This window comes from Poromitra crassiceps (assembly GCF_964638095.1).
Source record: "Poromitra crassiceps genome assembly, chromosome: 10".
NCBI lineage: Eukaryota > Metazoa > Chordata > Actinopteri > Beryciformes > Melamphaidae > Poromitra > Poromitra crassiceps.
In genome coordinates, this window is record NC_139631.1 from 49069369 (window position 1) to 49081878 (window position 12510).

Consider the following 12510-nt stretch of genomic DNA (forward strand, 5'->3'; position numbering starts at 1 on the left):
GCAAGACTTTGGCACGCGATGGAGAGAGCGGCTCGAAACACACGCGCACACACAAGCCGCGTTCAGAATCGTTCACTCACTCACTATTCCCATATAGTGTTTATTATATAGTGAACTCTATGGGGAATGATCGAAATGAGTTTCAGACACTACACAGATTCGGTAAAGACAACCGCATTGCATTGTGGTATATCTGCGAAAATGTAGGGTACATTCATTGTTCACTAGAAATCGCTGTGCATTGTGGGTATTTTATAGTGGACTAAATAGTGAATCAAATTAACAGTTTAGAATTCGGACACTATAAAAAAAAAGGCTAAACACACTAAATAGTCCACTATTTCTGTCATAGGGACCGATTCCGAACAGGGCTACAGTGTCGAGAGAGGGGAGCGAGAGGTGGAGGAGAAGGCAGGGCGGGACTTGCTTTAAACCTGGGACCTGCTCGCCTGCACTACTTACTTCAACACCTGGGTGTGATTTTTTTTAGCACTGTCAATAGCTGTAGCTTGTATTTAAAAGCTGGCTTTCAGAGAGAAATTTAACTGGAAAATGTACGTTGCCATATAGCCAAGTCCCTTTAACGTAATTGACAAGTCAGTCATCCCAAGTCCCTCTAACTTGATTGACAGGTCAGTCATCCCAAGTCCCTCTAACTTAATTGACAGGCAGTGTAAGGTAATTAAACTCGAATTTTCGCTCTACAACTGTTATTTTCACTTTATTAGAGAAAGTAACCAAAAGTAACCAAATAGGGCTTTTCACACTACACTTAGCCCGGTGATTCTCTTGGCCTTGGGCTAAAGGTCTCATTATGCTTTCCGCATCAGCGAGGAACGCGAGTGTCCGCGCGGAAAAGTGACGTCAAATCAGCAGACACGCCCCTCCGCAAGGCTCCGTGCGGACGGTTTTCGAGCGGCCGTGCGCACGCCGAAATTTGTAACTACGCGGACGCGGACGGGCGGACAAAGTGGAGTTTTCAAGACTCGCGCTCAATTCCGCCTGCAGAAACCCACACAGAGTATACAAGCTCCACACGTTTCCTCGTCGGATTCCGTGTCTCTCATTTCCGTGCAGCCGGCCAAAGCGTCAAGCATAATCCAGGCTTTAGGGAGCTGTTAGCCCCAGACTAAGAAAGCTTTCACACTTGCACAATCCTGGAACATTCCAAAATGGGCTAACCTTAGCCTGAGCTAGCTGGCCCTGCTCTGGAGCAGGGTTAAAGGAGAATTCCTGTTTTTTACACCCCGTACCTTATTTCCAGCTTAAAATATGTTTGACTCACCCAGAGAACTTTGGTTTCATTCGATCGCCATAGAAGATATTCAGGCCCGAACTGGAACTGGCCAAAACGGGCGAACGGGGCATAGGTAGTACACACTGCAAATAACGTATTTTCTGCAATGTAGCGGTTCATATCCTCATAATATCTCGTCCTTAAATGACTGTGACATATTTTAAGCTGGAAATAAGGTCCGGGGTGTAAAAAACAGGAATTCTCCTTTAACCCCGACTTTTCATCTAAACACGGGGCTAAAAGTTGTCAGTGTATGGATGCTTGATGGGCTTCGGGAAAGGTTGGAAAACGAGGACATTCAGTCAAAGAAATCTACACAGATTGTAATTTATGAATTTTTATTTGGAAAAACAAAAAACAACAACTGTATGCTGAAACCTGCTCAATAAACATAAAGTTTAAAAAAGTTGCCAGCGTGAAATGGGGCCAGAGACATGGCCAAGCTAACTAGAATGTAAACATTAGTCATGTGTTCCAACGGCCACTGTTTATCAGGGCTAATAGAACTGCAGTGTGAATCATATAGCCCTGGGTTTAGGCTAACCTGGGTTAACAAATGTGTGTGTGAAAAGGGGCTGTTAGCCCGGCGCTATTATTAGCCCTATTCTTAGCCCAGGGTAAGAGAATGCAGTGTGAAAAACCCTAATGTGGTCCGTTTATCCAAATAACGGCTGTTTGGAAATCTGCTCCTACGTTTTCAGAGATTTGCTTGTAAAGCTAACCAAGCTATAACTGTAGTGAGGCTACATCCAGTTCAACATATGACGGAATTGTAGACCGCAGAAAGGTTGGAATTCTGAAGCACATAACATAACATAGGCTTAGGATGTCTCATAATACAATGTAAACTTCTTATGACTATATACAGAGCATTGCTCGTTGACATTGCTGGTTAATGGCAATAGTAAGACTAGGTAGCTCCTGCTTCACGTTCTCACCAGCACCAAATGTGTATTAATCCCATTAGTAATGTTCAAATGCTCAAATGCTAAACATTTAATTTATGTGAATGGAGAATGCAAATCCATCAACGCCATAAGGTCTAAGCTAGTTTGTTAGTCACTACTAACAAGTGGATTATTCAAGCTTTCTAAACATGCATAGCCTGCATATTTTAATCCAAACCTAAAGGGTTTCACTCAAACATGAGATGTGATGTGAGCCTAAAATGATGGTTATTAAAGTTATAAGTCTAAGATCATTGCTTACCAGAGGCCTATTGGATTTGGATACAAGCGGCTACTAATATTTTTTTAATTGGATATTTAAAAAAGCATTCTGGAATGTTAGCCGTGTGTGTGTGTGTGTGTGTGTGTGTGTGTGTGTGTGTGTGTGTGTGTGTGTGTGTGTGTGTGTGTGTGTGTGTGTGTGTGTGTGTGTGTGTGTGCAGCCTGTTTTCAGCAGTTCAGAAATCTCAATTCATGGGTCTTCATCATCCTCAAATTGTCCCATATTCAGGGGACACAGTTTGAAGAAGATGAAGATGCATGCTACAAAAAAAGTAATGTTTGATTTTTGGTATAGCGCCCCCACTGGGGAAAAAAGGGTACCAGCCGCCACTAGTATTCAGAATAGAAATGGCTATGGAGGTGAAAAAGTGTCTGTACCTATTACTTTTCATAGGGGGTAATCTGTACCTGGAGCCAGAAAGCAAGAGCTGAAACTCAGCGTATAGTGATGGAAGCTGTCAGGATGGCTCTGGCCTTCCTTCCTATCTGTCTGTTAAACAACTCAGACAGCATAGTCTGCTGGACTCCTGTTATCTTACTGCTCACTTTCACTATCTTGGATAGTGAGTTTCTGGCCTTGATGCTGAGGTGCCCATACCATCAGATTAAAGAAAACACAAGAACAGACTCAATGTATGATCTGTAAAATAGGATCATGAGGGTCGAGTTGACATGAAACCTTCACAATTTTCTAAGGCAGAGCAGTCGTTGGCCTTTCTTACACAGCATCTTAGTCGTACAATTGAAATTCAGCTTGTTGTCGATTGAGGTACCAGGGTACTAATACTAACCCTGAGCCTAACCCTTCAGAGGCTAACCTAAGCCTAACCCAGTGGTTTCCAACCTTAGGGTCGTGACCCCAAGTGGGGTCGCCTGGAATTCAAGTGGGGTCGCCTGGAAAAAAAGAGAAAAACACCACACAATTTTAAACTGCTGAGGAGGATTGGGGCCACATGTTGTTCTTTTTTTGTTCTTTTTTTAAAGTTCTGTTTAAATCAAAAATGTAATTTAAAAATTCTGAATTATGAGATTAAATTTAGAATTCTTAGAGTTTACTGTCAGAATTTGTAGAAAAAAGTCAGAATTCTGTGATTCAAGTCAGAATTCTCAAATTAAAGTCAGAGATCTGAGGGAAAAAAGTCAGCATTCAGATTTGAATGTCAGAATTCTCAGATTAACATCAGAATTCGCAGAAAAAGTCAGCATAATGTGACATCACTGATGATGAGCTACCCTAACTCTAACCCTAAGCCTAACTCTTCAGAGGCTGTAGCCCCGGAACTGAGACACAGCTGATATTTGTTTAGCTTGTTAGTTAGCTTATTAGGTTAGCTAGCTTATTAGTTAGGTTAGTTAGCTAGATTAGTTTGGGACCTGAGAAGAACTTTTGGCATGGTGACATCACTTCCAGGGAGACGTGTGTGTGTGTGTGTGTGTGTGTGTGTGTGTGTGTGTGTGTGTGCGTGCGTGCGTGGTTGAATCAGCCAACCAGAACACATGCTTACATTGCCATGGAGTTGGTATGCAACAGCAGCCCAGGAACAGCTATAAAGCACATAGACAGGCAGTAAGAGCATAGCTACATACAGATATGGAGATAGGGCACACAGATAGACCCTGAGACAGATACAGGACATAATATAGACAGGCACGGAATACATGTATTCAGAATACAGTATTTAAAATACAAAATATGAGTAACTGTATTCCATTACAGTTACAGTTTAAATTGGTGGTATTCTGAATACAGTTACTTTCTTTGAAAATAGAATAGTGGAAGGGAATACTTATTTGTTTGTTTTGTTTTATTAGTTCTAAAATTCATATGAAGCTGTGGAAATTAAAAGGGGGGACAGCAACACTGAAGACTTTATCTGGTGGATTCCATTTATCTTTAAACAGTATCAGTTGCAGGGCAAATCATACCACATTTGTGTTTACATAGCCACCTTGCATAACCTATCCTCTGAAGAGACAGTAACAAGGTAATTTCTAAAGAAGCAATTGTTAACTACATTCAGAGTGACCCATGACAAATGGGCTCAGCAAGACGATTTTAAGTATCCCAAAAGTAATCCAAAGTATTCGGAATAGATTACTTAACTTGATTATTCTAAAGGAATATGTTACAATCTACATATGATTTGACGGCATGTATTCAATGTTCTGTAGTGGAAAACATTTTAAAAGTAACCTTCCCAACACTGTAGACAGGGAGGTTGGAGTATAGATGTAGGACACACAGATCTAGCTATGGGGCACATAGACAGGCAGAGCACGGCAGGTCTGTAGAAATACAACCAATAGACAGGCAGAGACCAGACTGCCTGGTAACCATAGACCCACCCATTGACATCATCAACACTACTGTTGGTAGATAAGGCTCGGCCAATCTGACCACACACACGCACGTGCACACACGCGCGCACACACACACACACACACACACACACACACACACACACACACACACACACACACACACACACACACAGATATTATCAAAGTGTTGACATTCAGAGCTGCTGGTTAACTGGTCAGAAGGTTAAAGATCAGAGGTCATCTGGAGTTCACATGGGGTCATATATAGGTGATGTGGAGGTCACACTAAAGTCATACCAAGGTCAGACACAGATGTATATATAGATATATAGCTATATAGATATACATCTATACAGTATAAAATATAGAATAATATGTTTATATCTCCCTCTAATTACACCTGTATGTAATGTCTGTTGGGGGGAATCGATACAGCATAGTAGCAGGATATTTTATCTGCCAATATCGTTTGGCACGAATACCAAGTATTGTGGTATTTTATTATATAAATTGTCAGGTGCATGCAACAGTTATGACAGGATTTTATTACAGTGTTGGTCAGTCTGTCTGACAATTTTTCTGCAATAAAAATGATTGAGTGAGATTAACAGACTGGAAACTTTGACAAGATTTCCTTTGGGGACATAGGGCTCTATCTTCCCAAAAGCGCTAATTTAGCGTTTGCGCTCGTTTAACGGCGTGCGCAATGCAAATTGGGGGCGGACACAAGTGCATGCCTGTGATAATTGTACTGGGCATTGGCTGCCCCATGCCAAAGCAGGTGTTTCACTGCTAAAATGTGGGATAGATGGCGTTACCCTATCGTCAGCAGCGCGCAATTACTTTGAAAAGAGCTTTGAAAAGGACCTTTTACGCGCAAATACCTCGCGCTCTCGGAGCGCACCCTAATCTCCGTGCAGCGCAGCGCAGTGCAAAGTAGAATTCCTTTTGGATATGTCATTACGCACAGCCTTGTCATGCCACGACATCAAATTATGCTGCTAAAATTGGGTATTAGCAGATAATTCAGTGAGGCAATCAACTATAACTCACTGAGAAACTTTTATCACATCGCAAAGAGGGAAATTAATTGAGAAAACTTGTTGGACAATGGACATAGGCTACAGTATTTACCTTCATAACCACCCGGAGGGTCGTTGGCACCACAGACTATCTGTCAATAAGCTCTCTCTGTCCTTGCACGAGTGAGTACACTCTATTACGCATGGAGAGAATTACAGCATATTGCATGCCTCGGCGAGGCAGCCTCGCGCAAACAGCCATTGCGAGACGGGAATCTGATTGGTTTTGATTGACGTAATGCCCAGCCTTGCCTGGCCACGCCTGTGAATAATTCTGGTAGTTAAGACCGCCCAAATCCCGTTTGTGCAGGCATTTTGGGGCGCAGATGATTTTGGCACGGCTCTAATTTGCGCTTGCGACACGTGCCGTGAACCTTTCTGCATCCCGGCCGAGAATTGCATCCCCAACATATTTCGGGGCTGTTTTAACCCTTGTACCCCCCTTATATTTTTTGCCTGTTGCACTCCCTCATCCAGCAGCTGGATATTGATAGTCAATAGTTATTTGTTATATTCATAATAATTATTATAATTATTATTATGATTTTTTTTATTGATTCTTATCCATTGGTAACTTCATACCTCATATCAACATTTCATGCTTACTCAGAATTTTAACCCCTCAAATGCCAGTTTACTGTACTTACTGTACAATCAAATTTACAGTAGAAAAGACAAAATATGATTTTTTTGCCTTCCCATCAATGCCACCTGGATATCCCCCTGTGGGATTATTTTAGCCTTGGATTTGTCACATTTTTCGCGGAGGAATTATTTTCTTACTTATTTCATCTTTTGAGAATTGCAATCCTTATTATCCATCCATATTTTTTGCCTCTCGCCCATGCGCCAGATATTGATCGATAAACGACGAAACGCGCCAGCTCTGTGACACGGAAGTCCACAGGAAGTATCTGGAAGACGACCCGGATGTTGTTCATGAGCGATCTTTGACATCTGGGTGACTGGCCTGTGGTGACCTGCTCCTCAGCGCAGCCCTGTCCGCCCAGGACAGGCAGACATCTGCAGCGGCTCCTTCAGCAACATTAGCCGAGAAAGAGCCTCGTTTCACGGCATTGGATTTACTGTGCATCGATGCTTTGAGCGCACCTCAAACCGGGAGCTCTAGAAAGCTCCTACAACTACAGAACACGACGATATTAGAGATCTAGAGTCAATTTTCGACGCCGAATCCGGCCATGCCATTGGCGAGTCTCTTCGACGAACGAGCGCGGAGATACAACGTACTTTTCAATGAAGGTAACTTTCAGAAAAAATCATGAAAATGCCAATTTTCGACTGCCAGCTCATTTTCACAAAAAACATAAGCTAGCTTCATTGATCCATCAATCTCAGTCTAAAGGCTTCAAATCAGTAGTTTGCACTGGAAAATCCGGGTTCCCAGGTCATGTGACATGTTGCTATGACGACCACTGTACTAATTATTTCATGTTAAACTGCATGCAATTGGTTGCGCTGCCAGCACTGATCAAATACAGGGGCAGGGGCAAACACAATAGAAGCTACAAATTTGATGTATTGACTCGAGCTGAGAGGTGTAAGATGAGAAAAATAATTATTTTTGGGGAAAGTAGGTGGGAGTCAAAAAGAAAATGTTTTTTTGCTAAATTAACATTGAAATCAATGGGAAAAATATGCAATGGATTTTGAAGGCTTGTAACTCCACCAAATGTTCAACCAACTCCAAGGTTAGATATTAACTCATTGAATGCCATGGACGTCCTTCGACGTCCAATTAAATAGTGACGTAGAGTGCCACGGACGTCCTTCGACGTCCAATGCGTTTTTTGACGGTGGGACGTCGATCAAAGCCTTCCGCAGCTCCTGTACAACTATAGTAGCTATTGGAGGTCTATTACCTATTTTACAGAACCCTTAGGTGGCGACAGTGCTCTCCAGATTACAGAAATGTCAGGGAATACACAGCCTGAAATAGCCTTGATGAAAGAGAACCCGCTCATGCTGCAGTCTAGAGCCATGTAGATTGTTCTGGCTGCAACTGACGGTGCGTGCGAACACAGTCAATCCGCGCACACAACTGAGTCCTTCTGCCTCTGTCTGTCTGTCAGCATAGTTTCTCCACATGATTAGCCGCTAGAAAAGCAGCAGCGCGACACTGAAAAGCCAAACCTTTCACTGCAGTCCGCGTGTGGCTTCTCCATGTTGCGCTGCCTGGGAGGCGGCGCTTCCCAGGCTTCCTAGAGACGCTTGGTGCGAGGCTGTGTGTTACTAGTGTGGGGAGGAGTTTTCAGCTGAGGGGGGGGAGGGGGGGTGGGGCACGCAGGGCAGGACACAACTACACCACATCACTACATCAGAAAATATTACCGTATCTAGAGTCAGTGAATGTGCTTGAAATGCTGCATTTCACAAAAGGCTGAATATCTCAGCTTATAATTTGAAATGCCTGAAAACGCTGAAAACAACCTATCTTCTCCGGCTCATAACTAAAGAACGGAAAATGGTATCAATAAACTTTTTTTTGCTGATGATACAATAGAGTCTCCTTGTTCTTTTTGCGTGTTCGGTGTTTACATAGTAATATCACACAATATTCTGTGGGCCTCGAGAAATCACTGAAAACGCTCTGAAAACTCTGGCACTGGGAGCGTCCGTTCTCCAAAAGTGGCTGGCACTCAATGAGTTAAGGTCAAATTTAAAGGTATTTGGTCCAGGATGCCCGCTGAAAAAAATAAAATAAATTAATTTTGTAAAAATTTCCTGGAGGTCTCAAAAAAGTGGTTTTAATGGTTTTAATACGCCGGCTGCTGGATCGAGGGGGGCTAACGTGAGTATAGCACTTACTTTGTGCCAGGAACACTTTTTTAGGGTGGCGGAAGGGTGAATTACCATGATAAATCAAAAAAAAAATGATGGGGAAAATTTCAGGCCTGAATTCCCAAGACTTTCTTTTCCACAGAAAAAAAATAAACACAAAGCACACCTTACGATCCAGCTGCTGGACGAGGGGGGTACAAGAAATCAGGGAGGTCACGTCTACCAGACAATGATATCACTTTTAAACAGTTACATTTCTGCGGGGGAGCAAAACTCGGCAGAACACCTGGCAAGGCAGAATGCTATCTTGCGTGCATTAAGGCACGCGCAAACAGGTGCGCAAGCACTATTAGGGGATAGCGCCTGTCGGAAGATAGGGGCCATAATTTGCAGTGGAAAAAGGTAATAAATCCCAATATACCGCAATATCACAATACTCACACAATACTATATATTGCAATACCAGCATGTCTCAATTTCGCAATACTATCGTAATGTGACTTAAGTATTGTGGGGCATCTGATGATTCCCGCCCCTATTATCTATACATCTATATATCTGTTCATTGGTTTAATGAAGCTCTGAGTTCATCTGTATGAAGGTCATGTAGAGGTCACACAGAGGTCAGGGGATGGTCAAATGTAGGTCATGGCACCTTTGGCGCTGCTATCCAGGAAGACTTTGATATAGGAGGTGGGGACGTATCCCTCCTCCTCCGCGCTGCGCCTCACTCGTGTCCAGCCATCTCCTTTGTCTTCCTCTACCACAGAAAGTAGTTCTCCTTCCTCCATGGAGATGGTTCCTTCATTCTGACCTGGACAAAGACAAGAAAATACATTTCAACTAACTAGAGCTGTAGAGAAGTAGAACAGCAATGAACAGAACCATAGCTGAATGGACCAGAGTAAAAATACAATAGGACACATTAATAACTAGAAAAGTGGACTCGGAGGAGTGCAGATCTCCACCAGGACCGCGTTTTCACCCAAGCTGACCCATAGACCATGTGTGTGACAAGACATCGCCTGAATGCAATGTGTTACTGAGTGTTATCATACTGAGATGCTATTGTAAATCATATATTGTTATTGTTATTGTTATTGTCTGCTTTTATTTTAGTGTTCTGTTTATGTATTGTATACCAAATTGCAATAAATTCAGCCCTGCACTATGTCAAGTACCCAGCAACACACTCCCCAAGTTTGAAGTCAATCGGATGAATGGTTCTCAAGATAAACCACTTTTTGTGTTGCCAGTAGGCGGCGCTATGCCGAATTGCATGGAATTCAGCTCCCTGCACTCCGTTGCGTCCCCATAAGCGCACTCCCGAGTTTGAAGTTGAAGTCAATCAGATGAACGGTTGTCAAGATAAACCACTTTTTGTGTTGCCAGTAGGTGGCGCTGTGCCGATTTGTACAAGATCCGGCACTGCACTGTGTCGAGTTCCCATCAGCGCACTCCCCAAATTTGAAGTAAATCGGACGAACGGTTGTTGAGATAAGTTGTTGAGATTTTTTTTTAATTGCCAGTAGGTGGCGCTATGCCGAATTGCACGAAAACAGGTCACTGCACTCCGTCACGTACTCCTTAGCACACCCCCAATGTTGAAGTCGATCCAACCAACTGTTCTCGAGATACGCGAAGGCCAAGCTAGACGAGAGGAGGAACACAGACAGACGGGGCCGAAAACATGATCTCCTGGCAGAGAAATATTATTATAGCTGCTGCGCAGCAATGGGTCGTGGCCGGGGACTGACAAAGATGCTCACGTCATTTTTTGCAAGTCCAAGTCACGTCTCAAGTCTTTGAACTAGAGTCCAAGTCAAGTCTCAAGTATTTGGTCACAAGTCCAAGTCAAGTCTCAAGTCTCTTATGGATGAGTGTTCTATCATCTGCTGCATGCCATCCAGTCTGTTTAGAACACTGCATAGCTAAAACTAAGGGATTCAAAGCATGTAGGCTACTGTATTATCCACACTCTATTAGCATAAAGCATCAGCATTGATTAGTTGACATTATTAGTAGACTTTTCCTTAACTCATTCAGGGCCAGTTTAGGACTGCCAATATTTAGCACAGGCCAAAGATTTTCATAATTGTTGGTCATCTTTCAAGACCCACAGTAAATTATCTATTAGCACCAGAGTGATTTGCAATACCTCAAAATGAAGATGTACGTCTCTGGGTTCACCAGGAAAAAAAAAGTGAGCTTTTAGCATGTTCTGTACTCTACTTATAGCCATTTATATACACCCTGTTTTCCCCCAGAAGGTCTCCCTGAGAAAATAAACAGGAGAAAAGGCAATTTTTGTAAAAGGGCACAATCTCAGGCAGAACTCACTCTCAATTCTTTTATTTTGAACTGTATTGACATCAGACATGTAAATATTATTCGTTAGGACACAAATGACAAAAAAAAAAATATATATATATATATATATACACATGAAGTGCTTTTTTTTTTACATTCAACAATACAGTTTACTCGGTGTGAGTGAGTGTGCAGACAGACAGACAGACAGACAGACAGACAGACAGACAGACACACACACACACACACACACACACACGATCCCCCTTTTAGATTTCTAACCCCACATAGGATAAGCAATAACCACGCCCTGTGGCGCTGGGATTGGCCAGGAGCAACACTGGAGGGCACGCAGCCCAGCGATTTCATGAAGCAACTGAATAGCTCTTGAGAAGGACAGCGGGCTGCTGTGACTGCCTTCTGCCCGCTGCTGCCTAGCTGTTCCTGTGTTTATTTTGATTTGTTCTGGTACACCCGTCCTCGTCCATGTCTCCCTGTCATATCCTCTCTGCTATTTGATCGTTCCCGTTTTCCCCTCGGCTATTCAACACGTCCTCACCGCCCTCGCAAACTGATCGATCATTTCCTCATTCCTCCGATGATCAAACACATCTCTTGATTACTTTCTCCCGTTTTCTCCTGGCTGGTGTAGCCGGTCCTATGCGGCCACACTGCGTTGTGTTCTGTGCACAAAGACTACGGCGTACCACGACTGCAGGTGACGTTCTTTTATTTCGGCAACTGCAAGTTAATCAAACACAGCAAATGTCTTGGGTCAGCGACACACACACTGGTTTGCTCACTCCTCTCTGCAGTCCATGTGCAGACTCCAATTCAACAATTGAAATGCAACAAACATACAACAAAATATATACTACAGTATTTTCCCATAAAAAACAAAATAAAAATAAACAAGACAGAGATGCAATAATAATTATATGTAACAAGTGCAATCATTCACATACCTGCAAGTTAATCAAACACAGCAAATGTCTTGGGTCAGCGACACACACACTGGTTTGCTCACTCCTACAGGCCAAGAATGATAAAATACGTTCACCAACAAGGAAATAAAATACACACCTCTCAATGCTCAATTCAACTCAAACTCCGCGAAAAATCAAAGAATAACATACAATAAACATGTGGCAACAACTCACTACATCTCTACAACAAAGCAAACAAACATATTAGACCTGAACCAACGCTAGTTTCCAAACGGTATCAACACAATGACGCTACTCAAACAAATGCGACTCACCTCTCTGCAGTCCATGTGCAGACTAAGGAAGTCGCGCAAAACCCTGCGACACCACAAGGCGGCACCAGAGCGACAGCGCAACGTCACAGAACAGCGCCAGATCAAACCAACTCATTCATTCATAACAAACCAAGGTGAGGGATTTTGGTAAAATAAATACATACAAACAGAAAAACGTACTTATAATAAATAAATGAAAATAAATATAAT

The 12510-nt window shown here is 42.7% G+C and overlaps 1 protein-coding gene across 1 annotated transcript in view; it reads right to left on the reverse strand.

Annotated features, from left to right (window-relative positions):
* Positions 1–9364: 9364 nt before the first annotated feature.
* LOC310784498 (formin-binding protein 1-like) overlaps positions 9365–12510 on the reverse strand; it is a gene marked incomplete at both ends in the record, with an annotated part of 177161 nt that continues 174015 nt past the window's right edge. The window contains one exon of the mRNA XM_083645483.1: positions 9365–9543. Within this exon, the coding sequence (XP_083501609.1) occupies positions 9365–9543 (179 nt within the window). The remainder of the gene's footprint in view (positions 9544–12510) is intronic.